Raw genomic sequence first — 20,619 nt, forward strand, 5'->3', positions numbered from 1 at the left:
GATCATGACCTGAGCCGAAGGCAGTCACTTAACCAACTGAGCCACCCAGGCACCCTCTTGTTTATTTTCTAATTTCTGAGTATAGTAATTGATTTATTTTCATTGTTTCTTTTCGGACATCAAAGAATTTCAGAGGAATGATTTTGCTTATTTGTAACTTTACAGAGCACTTCATAATCATTTTTTAATAAATTATAGTTCTCAGTTCTATTCGGGTCAAACTTTTCCAAATGGACTAAGTTTTTAAAATTTCAACTTTTTAAAAAAAATTTTTTATTGTTATGTTAACCACCATACATTATATCATTAGTTTTTGATGTAGTGTTCCATGATTCATTGTTTGTGCGTAACACCCAGTGCTCCATGCAGAATGTGCCCTCTTTAATACCCATCACCAGGCTAAACCATCCTCCCACCCCCCTCCCCTCTAGAACCCTCAGGTGGTTTTTCAGAGTCCATCGTCTCTCATGGTTCGTCTCCCCCTCCGATTTCCCCCCCTTCATTCTTCCCCTCCTGCTATCTTCTTCTTTTTTTTTTTTCTTAACATATATTGCATTATTTGTTTCAGAGGTACAGATCTGTGATTCAACAGTCTTGCACAATTCACAGCGCTCACCATAGCACATACCCTCCCCAATGTCTATCACCTAGCCACCCCATCCCTCCCACCCCACCCCCCACTCCAGCAACCCTCAGTTTGTTTCCTAAGATTAAGAATTCCTCGTATCAGTGAGGTCATATGATACATGTCTTTCTCTGATTGACTTATTTCGCTCAGCATAAGACCCTCCAGTTCCATCCACGTCATTGCAAATGGCAAGATCTCATTCCTTTTGATGGCTGCATAATATTCCATTGTATATCAACTTTTATTATCTACAATTTTATTGCATTATGATCACAGAGTGACCAGTAAAATTTCCCTTAAGAGACTGCAATAAGGTTTTCTTTCTGGTACAGAACAGATCAATGCTTTAACCATACCATGAACAATTTAGAAAAACTGTGTAAGACATATTGTTGAATTCTCTCATTTTTACTCGTGAGTTTTTTAATGCATTTCTAGTAAGTTTTGCTATAGTCACTTCCAAAGTTTGCTAGTTAGTGTGATGAATTTCGTAACAGCTACTTTTTCTTCTTGAATTGCACTTTTATCAACGTACAGGGTCCTGTCTGATTTAAGGTACTTTGTGGTGTGTGTGTGTGGTGGGCGGGGGGGGGCGGTGGGTGGGTGGGTGTGGAGGCAGGGGGAGGAAGGCCTTTAACTGATACTATTGTTTCCTCAGACTGATTCAGTAACTCAAACAAAGCCATGAGCGAGATCCACAATTAAATCACATTTCCATTACTATAAAGAAAGATACCGCCTTGCAAATGGCAAGATTTCATTCCCACCATAACATAATAAAAAAAAAAAAAAGAAAGATACCGCCTTAAGAGACAGAAAGTGTAAGAAAAGCAGGTAGTGTTCTATCAAGTCAAAAGTCTTTGGAGTTAGATGAGAAATATTTATCTGTTATGTGCCACAAAAGTACAAACTCTAATCAAGTGATGTGGCCATTTGAATGAAGATCTCAGGCTCCCAATTATGAGCTGTAAGAATTAAGGAAAACATAACTTAAATCTAAGGTATATGGGCATTATGACCACCTCCTTCTTCAAGTTTTGAAGTCATTGTTACAGAGAGATTACAAAGATCCTGAACCTAAAATACTACACCCATACAAACTATCAATAAGGATGAGGGCAAAATAATAGATATCCTCACATAAAGGTTGAGAAAATTTATCATGCATAGACTATCTTTGTATGTGCTCAAAGCAAATATGCTCCAACCACAACAAAATGGGCTGTAGTGGGTATGTGGAGTCCAGGGTAAGAATCCTGTCCTTGTTCCTGCCCAAGGTCTCTGTTGCTTAAAAACCCCAGCAACCTGAGAAGGTAACCCCCAGAATCACATGGGATGAAATTCCTGTACTATTTATAACAAAATGCTTATGTAAACTACCTTTTAATCCTAGAATGATTTAGAATTAAGTAGAGAAGTATTTAAAAGAATTAAATGGGGGTGCCTGGGTGGTTCAGTTAAGCGTCTGCCTTTGGCTCAGGTCATGATCCCAGGGTCCTGGGATGGAGCCCCACATCTGACTCCCTGCTCAGCGGGGAGTCGGCTTCTCCCTCTGCCCCTCCCTCCACTCATGCTCTCTCTCTCAAATAAATAAAATCTTTAAAAAAAAATAAATAAAAGAATTAAAAGAGTAGTAATTGTGTAATTACATATGTGTGTAAGCAGTATTATGTATTAAGAAATACCTACATTTTGGGATTCCATGTTTAACTTTAGGAGAATTGGACCTATTAAGAGTTCAGATCAGCCTCATGATTCCAATCTAAAAGGTGTAATTGAGTCATTAATTTGTGATTTTAATTTGAAAGTGTGCATCTACATATACCCACATAGAGAGAATGTGTGCTGAAATATACAAGAGGATTTAAGAATCACTATGTTTATAAATGTAATTATTAAATTTATAAGGTTTTACAAAACTGGACTGGTTTGTCAGTCAGACCTAATAGGAACCTAAATATATTAAACTAATAAACACAATTTAAGATATTTTAAATTTATTACCAAGTTTGTAAATGGAACTGAATATTAATCAAAGATCCCCTTAAATGGTGACTATTAAATTTTTCTGGACTTATACATAGACTAACAAGATGCTGACCTTGAAAGCTTAATTATTCCCAAGTCTAACTGACTTAATTTTAAAAATCAAAGTATTGCCAGAATATACTTTTCTGCAGCATGTAATTTTGTTTTCTGTCTTAAGCTACAGGAGCGGGCTCTTTTTTTAAAAATGCAGATTTTAACCCATTCACATTTATTACAGTAACAGATATATTTGATCTTATCTGGGTTTTTTCATGTATTATCACTCATATTTGATTTATACATCATTTTTAATCCTAAAAGAGCACATTTTCCAAAGTATGTCTCTCAGAACATTAGTTCCACTCTAAAATTCTTCTATGGTACAAAATACATCTGAGAAAACTGTATATTATATTCTCTTCTTAGTGAATATTGTAAAAACTCTGATGAATCCTTGAAATCTAAAACTAATGCCAACAGAAGCCATTAACTCATTTGCTCAAGCCTTCCAACCAACTCCACTCCCCTGCCCCAAGCCCCAAACTGCTTTGAATAAGATCAAACAGATGACAAAAAGTATTTTGGAAATAGAAAATATAGTTAATGGAATTTTAAAAGCCAACAGGAAGTCTGGAAGAAAAAAGTGAATACAGAGATTGACAGAATATATAACAGTTTGGCAACAATGGGTCACAGGAAATACTCCAGCCAAAGCAAAAGGAATGCAAAAACAGAGAAGGAGGATCTGAGAAGTAGTGGCCTAACCCAAGAGTGAGACAGGACCAGAAGGTAACCAAGTGCAAACTTAAACGTGCTTATCGGACACTTTCTATGTGTGATGCTGCTCTAACCTTTCACCTGTTTTAACAACAACCTCATGAAGGAGGTTATATTTCTAACCCCTTTTCTAGATGAAAAAAACTGAGGCTCAAAAAGCTTAAATCACTTGCCCAAAGTCTCAGAGCTGGAAGTGACAAAACTGGGATTTGCAGTCTGGCTCCAGAGCCCAAAGTCTTAACCACCGTGCTTTTCATCTTCAAGAAGAAAACAAATTCTCTATAATAATGGAGGTAAAATTGAGAAGCTCCATAACAGGATAAAAGCATGTTAAAATCATTTTAAAAGTAAATAATTATAATATTTGTACTAACTCCTTTCCAAGCTACTTACTCCTGTTTTTCTTTTAAGGTAATATCGTCTGGTGGCTCAGTTGGTTAAGCATCTGCCTTCGGCTCAGGTCATGATCCCAGGGTCCTGAGATTGAGCCCCACATGGGCATCCCTGTTCAGAAGGGAGTCTGCTTCTCTCTCTCCCTCTGCCCCTCTCCCCTGCCTGTGCTCTCTCTCACACCCTCTGTCTCTCAAATAAAATCTTAAAAAAAAAAAGTAGTATCATCTGCCACAGATCACAAGTTAAGCAATGTAAGATTACATTTCCTCCTCTATAAACCTAAACGTACTACCTGGTTCTCCAGTAAATAATACATATGGGATCCTAATATGTTAGTTTTCAACTTTTAGAATCAATCTATGGACAATGCACACAAGATTTAATAATACTAATTACAGAACAGAATATTCTAGTCACGTGAAAGGTTGAGAGGCAGACCAGGACAGGGTATGGAGGATAATGTGGAAAAGAAAGAAGAAATTTAGGGATGTTATATCCTCATTTACCTAGCTAAGGACACTGTTTAAGTTGGTTTTTCAAGAAATGCAGGTGGGCAGAAAGAAGGAAAAGGAGGGGGAGGAGGAGGAGAAGAAGGAGAAGAAGAAGAAGAAGAAATAATAATACAGGTAGTAAACAACAGATTTCCTTAGAATTCTAAACATTTTTCTAAATGAAAATTTCATACAGCAAAGTTGAAAGAATTTTACATTTTATATACACACCATCTATATTCCACCACTGGCATTTTACCATACTAACAAGAGCTTCAGAAAATTTAAGTATGACTGGCAGGTTTTGGGGGGTGGGGGGGAAGAGGACTATAGCAGCAAAAATGTACTAATTCCTCAACTTTCACAGTGAGGGTTAGTAGATAGCCTTAAAAGCTAGGAAGTCAGAAAAGAGTACAGGTAGAGTGTATTATGTAGAATCATGGCAATAACCACCATTTCTTTGAAATGCCCTCCAAAATAAGGTGGGATAACAAATGAAAGGATGAAGAGATGGACAGATATATAAAGCGAATGTAGCAAAATGTTAACTGTACAATCTAAGTGATGGATATATATGGGTGTTTACATGTCTTTCAATTTTTCCAATCAAATTTTTCTTAATATTGACGCACATGTGGTTGATTGTCTTGAAAGAAACTGCCAGTATTCACCAATATCTGTGCTGTCCTCTGCCTGGCACTCCACAGGGACATTTTCTGGTTCCTGAGCATCCAGGTGGGGTCGTGTGACTGAGACAGGCCAGTGGAACCCGGGGGGAAATGATGTGCGCCACTTCCAGGCCTGGCCCCTAAAATCTCCTGCAGTATCTTCCGTGTGCTCTTTCTTCTCCTGACTGTGGGCAGATCCAGCGCAAACTGGCAGCTGGGCACTGAAGATGAATGTTGACCAGCTTCGGTCTCTAACAACCATATACTGCCCAGACTGCCCCCAACTCACACTAGACTGTGATGTGAGGGAGCAATCAACTTTTACTGTCTTAAGTGGCTATTCGGGTATTTGTCTTTAACCAGTTAGCATCAACTATAGCTAATATAAAGTGGGACCTGAGTGGGTATGAATAGACGCTTTTACTTTTGTTTTATATCATTTGTATTCATTGTTTAAACACATACATGCAGGGGCGTCTGGCTGGTTCAGCTGGAAGAGCATGTGACTCTTGATCTCGGGGTCGTGAGTTCAAGCCGCATATTGGGCAGAGACATTACTAAAAAAATAAATAAACTTAAAAAAATAACAAAATAAAAAATAAACACATACATGCAAATTTAAAATAAACAGTAAGCAAATATCAGGTAGTAGTAGTGAAACTGGGTAAAGCCTACTAAACTCACCTTTGACTAAGGCCTCCTTTAGTATATTAGGCACCTTTGTGTGAATATAAACAGGTAAAACTGCAAAATGGTACCCCTTCCTCTGAACTGATACAACCTTACCTGGGCCCCCTCATCCCTTTATACCGAGATGCCTCTGAACAGTGCACAACCTGTGCAACTATACCCAGCAGCCCTCTCTACGATGCAGGTCCTGACAACCTGGTTGGAAATTGAAGGACTGTTAACTGGGAACTTGTAGGAAGTTCTCATTCTAGCTGCCTTCACTTATGCAAATTTTCATGTCTCTTACTTGATCCATTTCTCTTGCCCATCCTACAATACCACAGTAAGTCATAATGACCCAACTCAGAGGGTCACCGACACCACAAAAGAGGAAACTTGCTGCCACCATGGCCAACTCCAGGGCTAGAAAAGAAGCAGCAGTTGAGAGCCTGTCTTCTGCTTTGGGTGTGCCCTAGAGAGGACAAGGTGCTTCCACCTGGAAAAGATGAGGGGCATTCTAGCCCTTTTAAGCCTGGGGAGGGGAGGTCTAAGATGGAGATTTTATCTCATTTGCCCTTTAAATAGACCATCCCTGCCCAAGCAACTGAGGTCCTGTGGCAGCAGCCATGAGATGTGCCACTTGGACCTCTATTAGAGAAAGGACTTAGTGTTCAGCTATAAGGACTGCAGGCAGCAGACACCTCTGGCTCTTAGTGCCACCAGGATCCCAGGACTCAATCTGGCTTTTGAGCTGAAGGTATATTCTTCCTAGGCCGCCTCCAGCAGTGACTGACCACAGCAAGAGCCCTGGGGACTGGCCATTTCTGCCCCATCAGGGACTCTAATGGGCAGTCTGTTCTGGAGCTCCCCCAATCAGCTGGCCAAGACCTTACCAGATCTGCATGGCTCTTTGAGGCTCTCCCTGCCCAAACCTGCTGCCTCCCTGCTTCCTGTCACACATGTTGGATCTGTAGCATGGTCTAAAACTCTTGCCTGGGTGGCTCAGTCGGCTAAGCGTCTGCCTTCAGCTCAGGTCATGATCTCAGGGTCCTGGTATCGAGTCCTGCATCGGGCTCCTTGCTCAGCGGGGAGTCTGCTTCTCCCTCTGCCTGCCATTCCCCCCTGCTTGTGTGCGCACGCTCTCTGACAAATAAATACGTAAAATCTTTAAAAATAAATAAGTAAAACTCTCCTCAGCTCAGTTCTGGCTTCCCACTCCTTTTCGTGTTTGTCAGGTCTCTAATGAACTTCTTTCATTCCTAAGTCTGTTTAGTAATAATTCTTTTAAAGTAATCTCTAGGGCACCTGGGTGGCTCAGTTGGTTAAGCGATTGCCTTCGGCTCAGGTCATGATCCTGGAGTCCCGGGATCGAGTCCCGTATCGGGCTCCCTGCTCGGCAGGGAGTCTGCTTCTCCCTCTGACCCTCCCCCCTCATGTGCTCTCTCATTCTCTCTCTCAAATAAATAAATCTTTAAAAAATAAATAAATAAATAAAGTAATCTCTATACCCAGCGTGGGGCTCAAACTCACAACTCCAAGATCAACAGCCGCATACTCCACCGACTGAGCCAGCTGGGGACCCCTCCTAATTCTTTTTAAAGGTCTGCATCTCAAACGACAAAAGTGACACAATACAAGAACTGCGTCAAAAAATCAGACTTGCTCTCCCCTTGTCCAGCCTTCCTGTTTCCCCCTTACCTCTACCACTCATCTCTGGGCCCCTTGCTCTGACAACCCATTAATCACTCGTTCTGATTCTAGTCCAATGCGCCACAACTACCAGTGGGAGGCTCCCACCTCGTCCTAGCCCTCATGGTAAAGCAGATTGAAGATACATTCATCTTTAACAAAACTCTAATTTCCAGAGGTTTTTTTGGGTTTTTTTGGATGCATTCTACAGCATTTCATCACAGCATTAAGAGACCAGTTAAAATTATACTCACACTTTCAGGCAACACTAACTAGTCCCTAAGATTTTCCAACTGTGATCTTTATGTGTAGCAAATCAGATCGATTTCCCATTGTGAAATTATATTCATTCTTGAAAAATGCAATAAAGTAAGTTCCTGGCATAAAAATGTCCTTTTCATCTCCTGTCCATTAGAATGCTTTAAGCAATGTCACTTTGGGGTGCCTGGGTGGCTCAGTCGGTTGAGTGTTGGCTCTTGATTTGGGCTCAGGTCATGATCTCATGGTCATGCAATCGAGCCCTGCATCAGGCTGTCCACTCAGAGGGGTGTGTGCTCATCCCTCTCCCTCTGCTCCTCCCCTCACTTGTGCTTTTTCTCTGTCTTCTCTCTCTCTCTAATAAGATTTTTTTTTTTTTTTTTTTTAAAGATTTTTTATTTATTTGACAGAGAGAGACACAGCGAGAGAGGGAACACAAGCAGGGGGAGTGGGAGAGGGAGAAGCAGGCTTCCTGCCAAGCAGGGAGCCCGATGCGGGGCTCGATCCCAGAACCCTGGGACCATGACCTGAGCCGAAGGCAGACGCTTAACGACTGAGCCACCCAGGCGCCCCTCTCTCTAGTAAGATTTTATTCATTCACTTATTTGAGAGAGAGAGAAGCAGACTCCCCGCTGAGCAGGGAGCCGAACTTGGGGCTCGATCCCAGGACGCTGGGATCACGATCTGAGCCGAAAGCAGACGCTTAACTAACTGAGCCACCCAGGCACCCCTGAATAAATAAAATCTTAAAAAAAAAAAAAAAGGGCGCCTGGGTGGCTCAGTTGGTTGGGCGACTGCCTTCAGCTCAGGTCATGATCCTGGAGTCCCGGGATCGAGTCCCGCATCGGGCTCCCTGCTCAGCGGGGAGTCTGCCTCTCCCGCTCCCCCCTCTCGTGCTCACTCTCTCTCTCACTCTCTCTCTCAAATAAATAAATAAAATCTTTAAAAAAATTTAAAAAATAAAAAATAAAAGCAACATCACTTAGAAGTTGGAACCCAGGGGTGCCTGGGTGGCTCAGATGTTAAGCCTCTGCCTTCGGCTCAGGTCATGAGTCCTGGGATTGAGCCCCACATCAGGCTCCCTGCTCAGCGGGAAGCCTGCTTCTCCCTCTCCCACTCTCCCTGCTTGTGTTCCCTCTCTCGCTGTTTCTCTCTCTGTCAAATAAATAAATAAAATCTTTAAAAAATAAAAATTAAAAAATTAAAAAAAAAGAAGTTGGAACCCAAATAACTCTTAAAAGCTCTAACAAGAGGGGCAGTCTCTTCGCAATTTTGACACAAAGAAAATGAGTTTTTACTCATACCTGGGCAGTTGTGTGCTAATGAGGTGTTTCTAAAATGTTACGTATCCTTTACCTAAGAGTTTATCATAGCGCTGTTTATGACGAAGGCATTATTTTGCAAATATTGGTTGTTCTGCCCAAAGAAGTTCGGATCCCTGCTGCGTCATTTAGAGTTACTCCTACGTAATCTACACAGTAACCCTGTCTCTGTCTTCTTCATAGTGTTCCGGTGGGGCAAAGTTTTCCATCCTGGTTCTTGTACCAGTCCAAGGCACCCCCACCTCCGCCCAGGCCCAAGGATACGGCCTAAGGCTACTTGGCCTCCCTGCCAAGACCCACAGCTGAGGCACTGGGAGGTGAGTCAAGAGCTAGGGACAGACGCTACGAAGACCAAAGGTCTACTTACAGTGCTGCTCCCAATGCCAGGGATGTCACTTGCACAAGTCACTCCACCTCTCAAAGCCTCAACGTCCTCAGTCAAACCCCAATTAAAAAATCACACCCTTGAGAAATTTTTGAAGGGTTCTGACTCTGTCACAGGAACACATACATACTCGCCACCTGCCACTCCAGGATTCCAGCATTAAGTCGACCATCTCTCCCCAATCAGCCAAGATGCAATTTTTGAGGCTAAATTAAATTCCACTTCCTTCGTGTGACAGAATAGAAATGTTCTGGTTTTCTTTTTAAACACACCCCGTGGTTATCAGCATCTAAATCTGTGCCGGAGGCCAGGATGATGAACCAGAAGATGAAAACTAGAGCCCAGCTGACTCTCCACCAGGCTCGCTTAATTTCTGAGGAAATAAAAATCGGAAAAGCCGGCGAAGTTTTTGGTATCTCAGAATAAGCACGGGCTATTTTGGGTAAGAAACAGTCACAATCAAGCCCTCGGTGTGAGGATGAGTAACGGATCTGCTGACGGGTTGCCACCTTCCACGGGACTCCAGAAAGTGTGTAATATGCAAATGATGCACCGCAAAATGGACAATGAACCAGAACACGACTGCCAAGTCGCACTTTTCGTTGCAAATGCCCAGAAAGTCTGCAAGAACTGCCTACACGCACGGTACTGGAGACCCTGTCTGGGCGGCAGACAGGAGGGGCAGGTCGGATTCCACCGGGAAATCGGCACGGAGCGCCCCCCGCCCCGACCCCTCTCCACGGGCCTGGCCTGCGTGCTCCCGGCCACGGAGACCCGCTCCCGCCCGCCCCACTCGCTGCGTCCGGGCGGACCCAGGGCTTCCAGGTACGTGTTTATAGTGAGTGGCATTTCCTTGTCGCGGAACAGACACAGGTAATTTCACAACCCCATTGGCGCATTCCAAAGGCAAGAATCACATCCCGGGAACTTCACCTTTCCACTCGCCCCCTGGGCGCCCGCGGGGCAGCGCGGCGGCCGCTGGCCCGAAAGGCGGGTGGGGGAAGGGCGCCGGGCCGGGGAGGGGGCGCGGCGCGACCCCCGCCGACAGCACAGACCTGGTTCGGGATCCTCGGGCCGCCCCGAGTGGTTGCCCATGCTCGGCCGACTCCGGCGGCGGCCAGGTGGCCGGCCTCGGACAGGGTGTCCGCCGCGCTGCGGCTCGCGCCGGCTCCGGCTGGCGAGGCAGCTGCGTCCGGCGGGTCCGCTCCAGTCAAAGAAAGGGCCGGGCGCCTTCCAGTTCCCAGCGGCCGCCGGCGGAGCCGCTCCTCGCCCGCGCGGGCGGGCCCCGCCCACCTCATCTGCATACCGCCCGCTCGCAGGCCCGCCCACCTCAACTCCAGGCGGCCTGCCCGGCGAGGCCCGCCCATCTCATCTGCATAGTGCCCTCCCATCTCATCTACATATCGCTCTAGAGCATCCGAAGGGTTCCCTCCCACGCGTGGGAGGGCCGCACCAGCTGACCGACGTCAGGCCTCTAGGGGCCGACGCTGAGAACTGCAGCTGGACAAGGTAGGCTGGAAAAACCCCACCGCGGGGAGGCTGAAGCCAAGGGCCACGAGAAAGGCAAGATGCTGCGAGTGAGACATTAGATCTCATGTCAGGGCAGGAAAAACCTAGGGTTGGCGTGGTACAGGCGCTGGAGAGATTTCCTGGGTAAATGAACGAATGGACGCACGAGCAACTCTTGAGGAGGACGTGAAGAAGAATAACGCTTAACAAAGACGTGCCGGTTATCCAAGATGAATACGACCGCGAATAATAAAAATGCATACCAATCCTTAGTGGTAACTGTTTTTGCTGCGTATCAGAAATGACTAACTTACGGAAATTGCCCGGAACGACTTTCATAGTTAATCTGACAGTGAAAACAGCCAGAAATAACTAAATCCTGCAGTGAAAAATATTTAGGACTAATAAAATCATGAGTGGAATGGCTAGTTCTCTCTGCATTACTTGAACGCTATGGCCCATTCTCAGTTCTCTTCTTACCTATCAACATCTCAAGTCACCGCTGATCATTCAACTCCTCAAAACGGGAGGAGGAGTTCAGACACCAGGACCCCACCTCTCTGGTCTCCTCTTCTCAATCCCCTTTGTTGGTTTCTCCTCATCTCCTTGATCTCTAGCACCTGGAGTGCCCCGAAGCCCAGCGATCTCTATCCACCTTGATCATCTCTTCTCTAACTTGGCTGTCCCCACCAACTTGTGGCTTTTAAATACCACCTCTATATCTTGAGCCTGGTACCCTCTTCTGTATTCCAGACTCATTTAACTAACTACCTTCCTGACACCTCCACTTAGGTGTCTTAAGAAGCATCTCCAATTTAACTAGAAAAAACCCAAATTCTTTATTTTCTTCCATAGCTGTCTCATACAGTCTTCTCCAGCTCCTTAATAAATGGAATATGTCAGAATTCTTATCATGAATGCCACCACGTCTCAGCACTTCTCACCACCTTCCACTGCTACCACCTGGTCCAAGCCACCGACCATCCTACCAGGATGATTGCAACTGCCTCCTAACCAGTCTCCCGTCTTCTGCCCCTGCCTCTTTATACTCTAATCTTCCCATAACAGAGTGGTGCTTCTAAAACATAGGTCAAATCATACCAAACCTCCATTTACAATGCTCCAATAGCTTTCTGTCTCACTGGGAGGAAAAGCCAACTCCCTGACGCTGGCCTCCACGACCCTGAATAATCATCCCCTCCTTCCATCAGTGGACTCACCTTCTCCCTCTCACACTGCTTTTGCTACGGTGGCCTCCTCACTGTTCCTCAAATAAGCCAGTCATGCTCCCACCCAAGGGCCTTTGCCCCTGCGGCTCCCTCTGCCTGTAATACTCTTCCCCCACATTCCTACATTACATAGACCATATGTTTCATTCTCTTTCACTTCCTAGGTCTCTGGTCCAACGTCATTCCGTTAAGAGGGGCTTCTCTTGTCACACCACATTAAATAGTAAGCCAGATCCCCAGTGTATACACTTCCCTGCTTCGTTGACCTCCAGGATGCATATCACTTTTTAGCATGCTATATATTTACTTGTTTACTGGTTTATTGTCTCCCCACTAGATTGCAAACTTCCTAAGAACAGGGAATGAACGAATGAATTTATAGGCTGTATCATAAACCAATCAGCTCGTACACATTACTTCTTTTTAACAGTGCCATGGGTTGGTTTCTCCAACAAAACTAATTTGTCAAAAAGAGGAGCCATAGTTCTATTTCTGTAAACTACACAACCCAGCACAGCACTGAGCACACAGAAACAAATGTACCAAGGAAAATAAATTGCATAGGATGATTTTAGAGCAGAAATGTATATGAAATCAAGTTCAGCCTCCCCACCCCCTTTTTTAAAGGTGAAGAATAAGCCCAGAAAAGATGGTTGACTACAAATATTTATGAGATGATAGACAAAGGCTACAATTGTGAACCCTGTAACAGTGACACAACTTCAATTTATAGAACAGTTACATCCTTATCCACAGAGTTTTGAAAACTGATGAGTCATTTTATTAATCCCATAAAATGTTAAGCAATTAACCTGTGTCTCTTTATGACAGCTAAATAAGACACTAACCCAAGATACCTCCTGGACTCCTACGGCTCTCTCTCTCTCTCTCTCTTTTTTTTTTAAAGCTTTATTTATTTATTTTAGAGAGAGAGAAAGCAAGCACCCTGGCAGGGGAGGATGAGGGAGAGAATCTTCCAGCAGACACTCCACTGAGCATGGAGCCTGACCAGAGGCTCAATCTCACGACCCATGAGATCATGACCTGAACCGAAACCAAGAGTCAGATGCTTAACCGACTGAACCACCCAGGTGTCCCAGGCCTCTATGCTTTTATATCTGCTATATTCCCTCTGATTTGATACTCTGATATAGAATAATCTGGCTTCCTGGTAAGTACCTATTCATCTTTTAAATTCTTGCTCAAAGGGGTGCCTGGATAGGTTAAGTAGGTTAAGCGTCTGCCTTCTGCTCAGGTCATGATCCTGGGGTCCTGGGATTGAGCCCAGCATGGGCTCCCTGCTCTGTGGGGAGTCTGCTTCTTCCTTTCCCTCTAGCCTCCCCACTGCTCATGCTCTCTTTTTCAAATAAATAAAATCATATTTAAAAAAATATTTAAATTCTTGCTCAGGTAGGGGCACCTGTGTGGCTCAGTCATTTGAATGTTGGTCTCCTGATTTCAGCTCAGGTCATGATCTCAGGGTGGTGGGATCAAGCCCCACGTGGGGCCCCAAGCTGAGTGTGGAGCCAGCTTAAGATTCTCTTTCCCTCTCCCTCTCCCTCTGCCCCTCCACCCTGGCTCTTGCTCTCTCTCTCCTAAATAAATTTTTAAAAATTAAATAAATAAATAAATAAATAAATTCTTGTTCAGGCATCAGTCACTTCTGGTGAGCCTACCCATCCCAGCCAGAATTAAATACTCTCTCCCTCATGAAAATTCTGTATACCTTGTAAATGCTTGTATTTTCCCACAGAACCACATTTCAACCATTCTTCTTTATAAACTCTTTGTGCGGCAGTGATGCTGTCTTAATAATTTTTGCATTCCTTATATCTAATGTATAGTAAGTGAAGTAAATACTATATTTATTTACTCTGTCAGCTAAAAGCCTAACAAACAAAATAGCTCTGTGATGGTTACTTAAACTTCTGAAGGATTTTCTGATACCCAGAGAAATCCAATGTTATTGAAATGAGAAGGCTAAATTATATAAAAGTCAAGTCTGTCCAAATTAATCTATGATTTTAACAAAATGCAAATTAATCATGAACTCGATGTGTTTATTCCAAAATTCACCTGGATGAATAAGGACATTGGACAATACGAGAAGATTATAAGAGGAAGAATAAAGAGGAGAGATTTACCTTATTAGAATTTTTTTAAAATGCCATAAAATTACATAAGAAATACAGTATGGTTACCACAGAATGGAAATGAAAAAAACCTCAGATTTAAAAGAATTTACTACAAAGTAGCACTTCAAATGAAGTGAGACCCATATCTCACCATTTATGCCAAAAATAAAGTCCAATTCAATATAAATTTAATTGTAAGATATGAAAATATAAAAGTCCTAGAAGTAAATGCGGATGAATGTTTTTATAATATTGAGGGGGAAGAAAGTCTTTATTATCCCACTTTTCATTTTGAAAAATTTCAAATTCATGGAAAAGTGTGGCGAGAACACTACAGTGAACACCCTCATATATTTACCACCTACAGTTACCAATTGTAAACATTCTACCATTTGCTTTTTATCTCCCTGCCCTTCCATTTTTCTTTTCACTGAATCATTTGAAAATACAGTGCAGACATCATGACACTTCACCCCTAAACACTTCCACCATGATCTCCTAACTCATTCTCCTACCATAGCATTATCTCATCCAAGAAAAATAATATTTTCAAAATATCATACAGCATATATCCCATATAAAAATGTCCCCAAATGTCTCCAAAATCTATGTATTTTTAATCACCAGGATCCAATCAATGTTAAATACTGGGTAAACAAGGCACATCCTCAAACAACCTTGATCAATGAGTTTGAGATGCTGATAGAGGTTGCCCGATAAAACCGTTTTAAAAGGAGACTGGGGCGCCTGGGTGGCTCAATTGGTTGGCATCTGCCTTTGACTCAGGTCATGATCTAAGGGTCCTGGCATGGAGCCCCGCATCGGGCTCCCCGCTCAGTGGGGAGTCTGCTTCTCTCTGTCCTTCTGCCCCTACCCCTGTTCATGCTCTCTCTCTCAAGTAAATAAATAAAATCTTTTTTTAAAAGTAATTAATTTTAAAAGGCAACAGTGCAACTCTAAATTCCTATATTTTATACAATGTGTGATTTCAAATGTAAAGGTATAACTAAGTTGATAAATTCTGTATTTTCCTTTTTTGCTTCTTCTTTTTTTTTTTTAGTAGGCTCCATGCCCAGTGTGGGTTTGAACTCATGTCCCTGAGATGGAGAGTCATGTGCTCTACTGACTGAGCCAGACAGGTGCCCCAAATTCTGTATTTTCTATTTCATCTATATTTGAAATGTTTATTTAAGGAAGAAAAAAAAGGTTTTTAGAAATAGTCATTGAATATAAAGATCCCCTGATATTTAGGTATACACAATAAAATAGTATGTATGTGGGCCCATTTTTATTAAAAAATACTATATGATATTGTCCATATTTGTGCATATAGAAATATATTTGGACGTGTATACAACAAATTACTACAAATAACTCTATCTGAAGAAATAGAGTTATAGAGGACTTTCTTTTTCTATAGCAAGTATCGCTAATGCCTTAACAATAAACATATTTTCCTTTTATGATCAGAACACACAAAAAGAAAAAAATGTACATATCTGTCTTCTAGGAATGTATTCAAAAGAAATAATTGCAAATATATATAAACATCTAGCTTCCAAGATAATGATTCTTAATGTTTATTGAGAAATAATCCATGCCAGGGACTATTCTAATGACTTTACATATTTTAACTTATTCAATTCCTTACCCAAATGCAATAAGATAAAACTGTTTTTTTTTTTTTTACCCAAATTAAAGATCAGAAAATGACCGAGAAGGTAAATAGGTTGGCCAGGGTTACTTAGCTTTGAAGTGGCAGAGTCAGGATTCGAACCTGGGTCAGGGGTTGCGTAGACCATTGCCAGGTCTGGAGATTCACTAGGAGAACTGGCAGGACTCAGCATGTAGTTGGGCTCGTGGCTAGGACTTACTCCAGGGAGAGGAAACAAAGAAGGGAAAGGACCCAGGGCACAGGCCAAAGGAAACCAGTCAGATGCAAGCTTCCAAATAGTGGAGTCATACCAAGTAGCCTCAATTCCTCCAGCAACAGGTTGGGACAACACAAGTATGATGGTATAGAAGAGCGAAGCTCACTAGAGACTCAGCGGCCAGGTCTTTATTGGGGTCTGGGCCCATAGGCACCTAACAAAACTCCAGACTTTCAGAAGGAAAGCAGGTGTTCAGCATCATAAGCCACAGTGTTTGCAGGGACAGTTTCAGGCCAGTGAGCCAGGCCTATCAGTCGGGGTGCTGGAAACCATCCTGAAGTCCAAGTTCCCAGAAGCCAGCCGAGCATCAACCTTGCAAGCAGCCTTTCTAAGGATAGCCATCCCAGGCCTGCTATGTTCACTTTTTTCTGCACAGTACCCCTTCCATTTAACTCCAGAATCTGTGCTCTGAACAACTATCCATTGCTTCCCTTCCATTTGCAATAGCAAAAACCTTCAGTGTTGAGCACAAGTGGCCTAGTTAAATAAATTATCATACGGCCACACAATGGCATCCTATGTGGTCTCTAAAACCATGTGCCAGATGTATTAAGTGATAAAGCAGAACAATATATATGTTAGGAATATAATTCTTAATTTTTTGTACATAAACAAAAATTATCTGGATGCAAACATCTAGATAAGCAGGAAAGGGTTTGGAAAATTGTTCCTCAAATTTCTGGTTAAGGGTGACTTTTCTTGAGTGGGTATGATTTTTATGTCTTTTATGTCCTTTTTTTGACTGTCCATATATTTTTAATTTTGTTCTGATGTGCATGTACTGTTTTTTGCTTTGGTAATTTAAAAAAATCGCTTTAAAAAATCACATATATTCTTAAAATCATTTTAGGTAAAATTGCTTATATATATATATACATATATATATATTTTAAAGATTTTATTTATTTGACAGAGAGAGTGAGAGAGCACAAGTAGGGGGAACAGTAGAGGGAGCGGGAGAAGCAGGCTCAACCCAATGGATTGTGTGGTAAGGATATGTTTAGTTCTGTAAGAAACTGCTGGGCTCGAACCCAGGACCCTAAGATCTCATGACCTGAGCCGAAGGCAGATGCTTAACCATCTGAGCCACCCAGGCACCCCAAAATTGCTTATATTATACCAAAAGATTCTTCAGTTTCTAGGAGAATTCTTTAAATAATTATTAACCCAGCACAGGTACTTATTTAATATATACTCATTTCTTCCCCATAATACTGTTAAGAACTGGGCTTGATCTGAGGGAGGTACCATAAGAGAGTTCATATTTTTACTAAACACCAAAGTGTCCATCCACTATTTTGTAATAACATGACATCAAACTTTAATTTTAAACATTTATTACAAAAAAACACCAAATAATCAAAATTAGAAAGAAATATTATAATGATCCTCTATGTACCTAACAACCCAGTTTCAACAATTAGCAATTCATGCTCAATCTAGTTTCATCTACCATCATCCACTTCTCTCTCTATCCTCAGTTATTTTGAAACAAATCCCAGATATCCTATTCTACTGGTAAATATTTCAGTATGTATTCCTACATATAAGGACTCTTTAAAAAAAAACACACACACACATCGCAATTCCATTATCCCAGCTGAAAAAATTAATAATTTCTTATCAAATAGCTAATCAGAGTTCGAATTTCCCCCCGTGCCTGGATTTTTTTTTTAATTTTTTTATTGTTATGTTAATCCCCATACATTACATCATTAGTTTTAGATATAGTGTTCCATGATTCATTGTTTGTGCATAACACCCAGTGCTCCATGCAGAACGTGCCCTCCTCAATACCCATCACCAGGCTAACCCATCCTCCCAACCCCCTCCCCTCTAGAACCCTCAGTTTGTTTTTCAGAGTCCATTGTCTCTCATGGTTCTTCTCCCCCTCCGATTTCCCCCCCTTCATTCTTCCCCTCCTGCTACATTCTTCTTCTTTTTTTCTTTCTTAACATATATTGCATTATTTGTTTCAGAGGTACAGATCTGAGATTCAACAGTCTTGCACAATTCACAGCGCTTACCAGAACACATACCCTCCCCAGTGTCCATCACCCAGTCACCCCATCCCTCCCACCCCACCCCCCACTCCAGCAACCCTCAGTTTGTTTCCTGAGATTAAGAATTCCTCATATCAGTGAGGTCATATGATACATGTCTTTCTCTGTTTGACTTATTTCGCTCAGCATAATACCCTCCAGTTCCATCCACGTCGTTGCAAATGGCAAGATCTTATTCCTTTTGATGGCTGCATAATATTCCATTGTATATATATACCACATCTTCTTTATCCATTCATCTGTTGATGGACATCTTGGCTCTTTCCACAGTTTGGCTATTGTGGACATTGCTGCTATAAACATCGGGGTCCCCCGTGCCTGGATTTTTTAAAAATCATGATTCATAGGGGCACCTGGGTGGCTCAGTCGGTTGGGTGTCTGACTTCAGCTCAGGTCATGATCCTGGAGTCCCAGGATTGAGCCCAGCATCAGGCTTCCTGCTCAGCAGGGAGTCTGCTCCTCCCTCCCCCCACCCCCTACTTGTGTGCTCTCTCTCTCTCTCTCTTTCAAATAAATAAATAAATAAAATCTTAAAAATAATCATGATTCATACTACTACACACCTATCAGAATGGTGGAAGTCCAAAACACTGACAATATCAAATGCTGGTGAGGAAGTGGAGCAACAGGAATGCTCTGGGGCATCACTCTTGGGAATGCAAAGTGGTACAGGCTCCTGGGAAAACAGTTCAGCAGTTTCTTACAGAACTAAACATATCCTTACCACACAACCCATCATTCACGCTCCTTGGTATTGACCCACACGAGTTGGAAAGTTACGTTCACACGAAAACCTGTACACAAATGTTGCTGGCAGCTTTATTCATAATTGCCAAAGCTCGAAAGCAATCAAGATGTTGAGTGGGTGAGTGGACGAACAAACTGTGGTCCATTCAGACAATGGAATATCATTCAGTGCTAAGAAAGAAATGAGCTACTAAACCACAGAAAGTCATGGAGGAACCTTAAACGCACATTGCGAGTAAAGGAAGCTAGTCTGGAAAGACTATATACTGTATGATTCCAACTATATAACATTCTAGAAAAGGCAAGACTGTGGAGACAGTGAAAACATCAGTGGTTTCTAGACGTTTTGAAGGAGAGAGGGAAGGATGACTTAGGTGGAGCACAGGGTATTTTTGAGGCAGTGAAACTACTCTGTGATACTCCAGTGGTAGATACACATCATTATGCATTTGTCAAAACCTGTGGAATATGCAACACAAAGAGTGAACCGTAATATAAACTTTGACTGTAGTTAATAATAATGGACCTATATTGGCTCATCAATTGTAACAAATGTACCACACTAATGCAAGTTATTAATGCCTTGGGGAAGGGGGTGGTGGTGGTGAGGGGTATACAGGAACTTTCTGTACTTTCCACTTATTTTTCTGTAAACCTAAAACTGCTTTAAAAAATAAAGTCTATTCCTTTGGGGAAAAAAGTCATGATCCAAATAATTACCTCAAACTCAAAGCAGCACTGCAACACAGATATAACAGTCACTGGGCTATCAGGACTATCAGCCCTTTCCTACTTCTTTCTTGTTGAAGAACTCCCTGGATGTGACACTGATGGAGGATTACATTATTCTTAGCCCAGAAGAGAATCTTAATGACACAGTCCAAGCCAATCATGGTGATTCCATTCTCCTTGCTAGCCACTGGGTTAGGGACGATATGTGGACCCGGTTCTGGCCAACAACACGAGGGGAGGTCTGCTGGTGGGAGGGTTGGGGAATGTTCTCTTGCCCTTAAAGGGATGTGCTGAAAGAGATGCTCTTCTTCCACTAGACACTGTCCTCTCAGCTCAAGATCACCAGAACTTCAGCAGCCATCTTGAGGTGGCCAGGGGAGCTGGCCAGAGGCCCACGCCAACACGCTCAGGATGGTGGATGGTAGACCGGAAAGACAGAAAGAACCTGGATTCCTGACAGCCTGACTGTGCCCTCACATTCCACAACTTTTGAGTCACCTACTTCTTCTTTTGTTATACAACATAGTCTATACTTCCTTAGTGTGGAAGTCCAGCTGAATCTTATGATCTGACCTGGTAGCTCTTCTCTTTCTCCTCTTAAAAGTAAAACACTCAGGTTCAGGGAAATTAAGCTATCTTGCCCAAGGACATAGAGATTAAAAGTAAGGAGCTAGAATGTAATTCAGGCCTATTGTCTCCACAGCACTTTTTTGTTTTTTTCCAGTCTATCCCTCTTTGCCTCCAGTAGATGCTGGGCACCGAATCTTCAGAGAGGCCAGTATTTCAGGATTCAGAAAAGCAAATGGTTTCTTGCAATAAGTAACGATAAACTGTGAAAGAAAATCTTGGAAATCCTTCTTGAATTATAGAAAACACATTTTTGTCCTCAATAGGGCTTAACTTAAATATGAATAACACCACTACAATCTAAATGAAATTATTGAGATATGATAATTAGCACTATA

At 42.3% G+C, this 20,619-nt stretch overlaps 1 protein-coding gene across 10 annotated transcripts in view; it reads right to left on the reverse strand.

Moving 5' to 3' along the window:
• The window catches only part of SPECC1 (sperm antigen with calponin homology and coiled-coil domains 1), a 271,702-nt gene that overhangs the window by 136,996 nt on the left and 114,087 nt on the right, over positions 1-20,619 (reverse strand). The window contains exon 1 of one of the 10 annotated variants that reach the window (XM_036084547.2): positions 10,364-10,580. The exons of the other annotated variants lie outside the window; for them this stretch is intronic. Within the exon in view, the coding sequence (XP_035940440.2) occupies positions 10,364-10,403 (40 nt within the window). The 5' untranslated portion in view covers positions 10,404-10,580. Of the gene's footprint in view, positions 1-10,363; positions 10,581-20,619 lie in introns of those variants that run through there. 10 annotated transcript variants of the gene reach the window in all.

The sequence above is a fragment of the Halichoerus grypus genome, chromosome 2 (assembly GCF_964656455.1).
Source record: "Halichoerus grypus chromosome 2, mHalGry1.hap1.1, whole genome shotgun sequence".
Classification (NCBI taxonomy): domain Eukaryota; kingdom Metazoa; phylum Chordata; class Mammalia; order Carnivora; family Phocidae; genus Halichoerus; species Halichoerus grypus.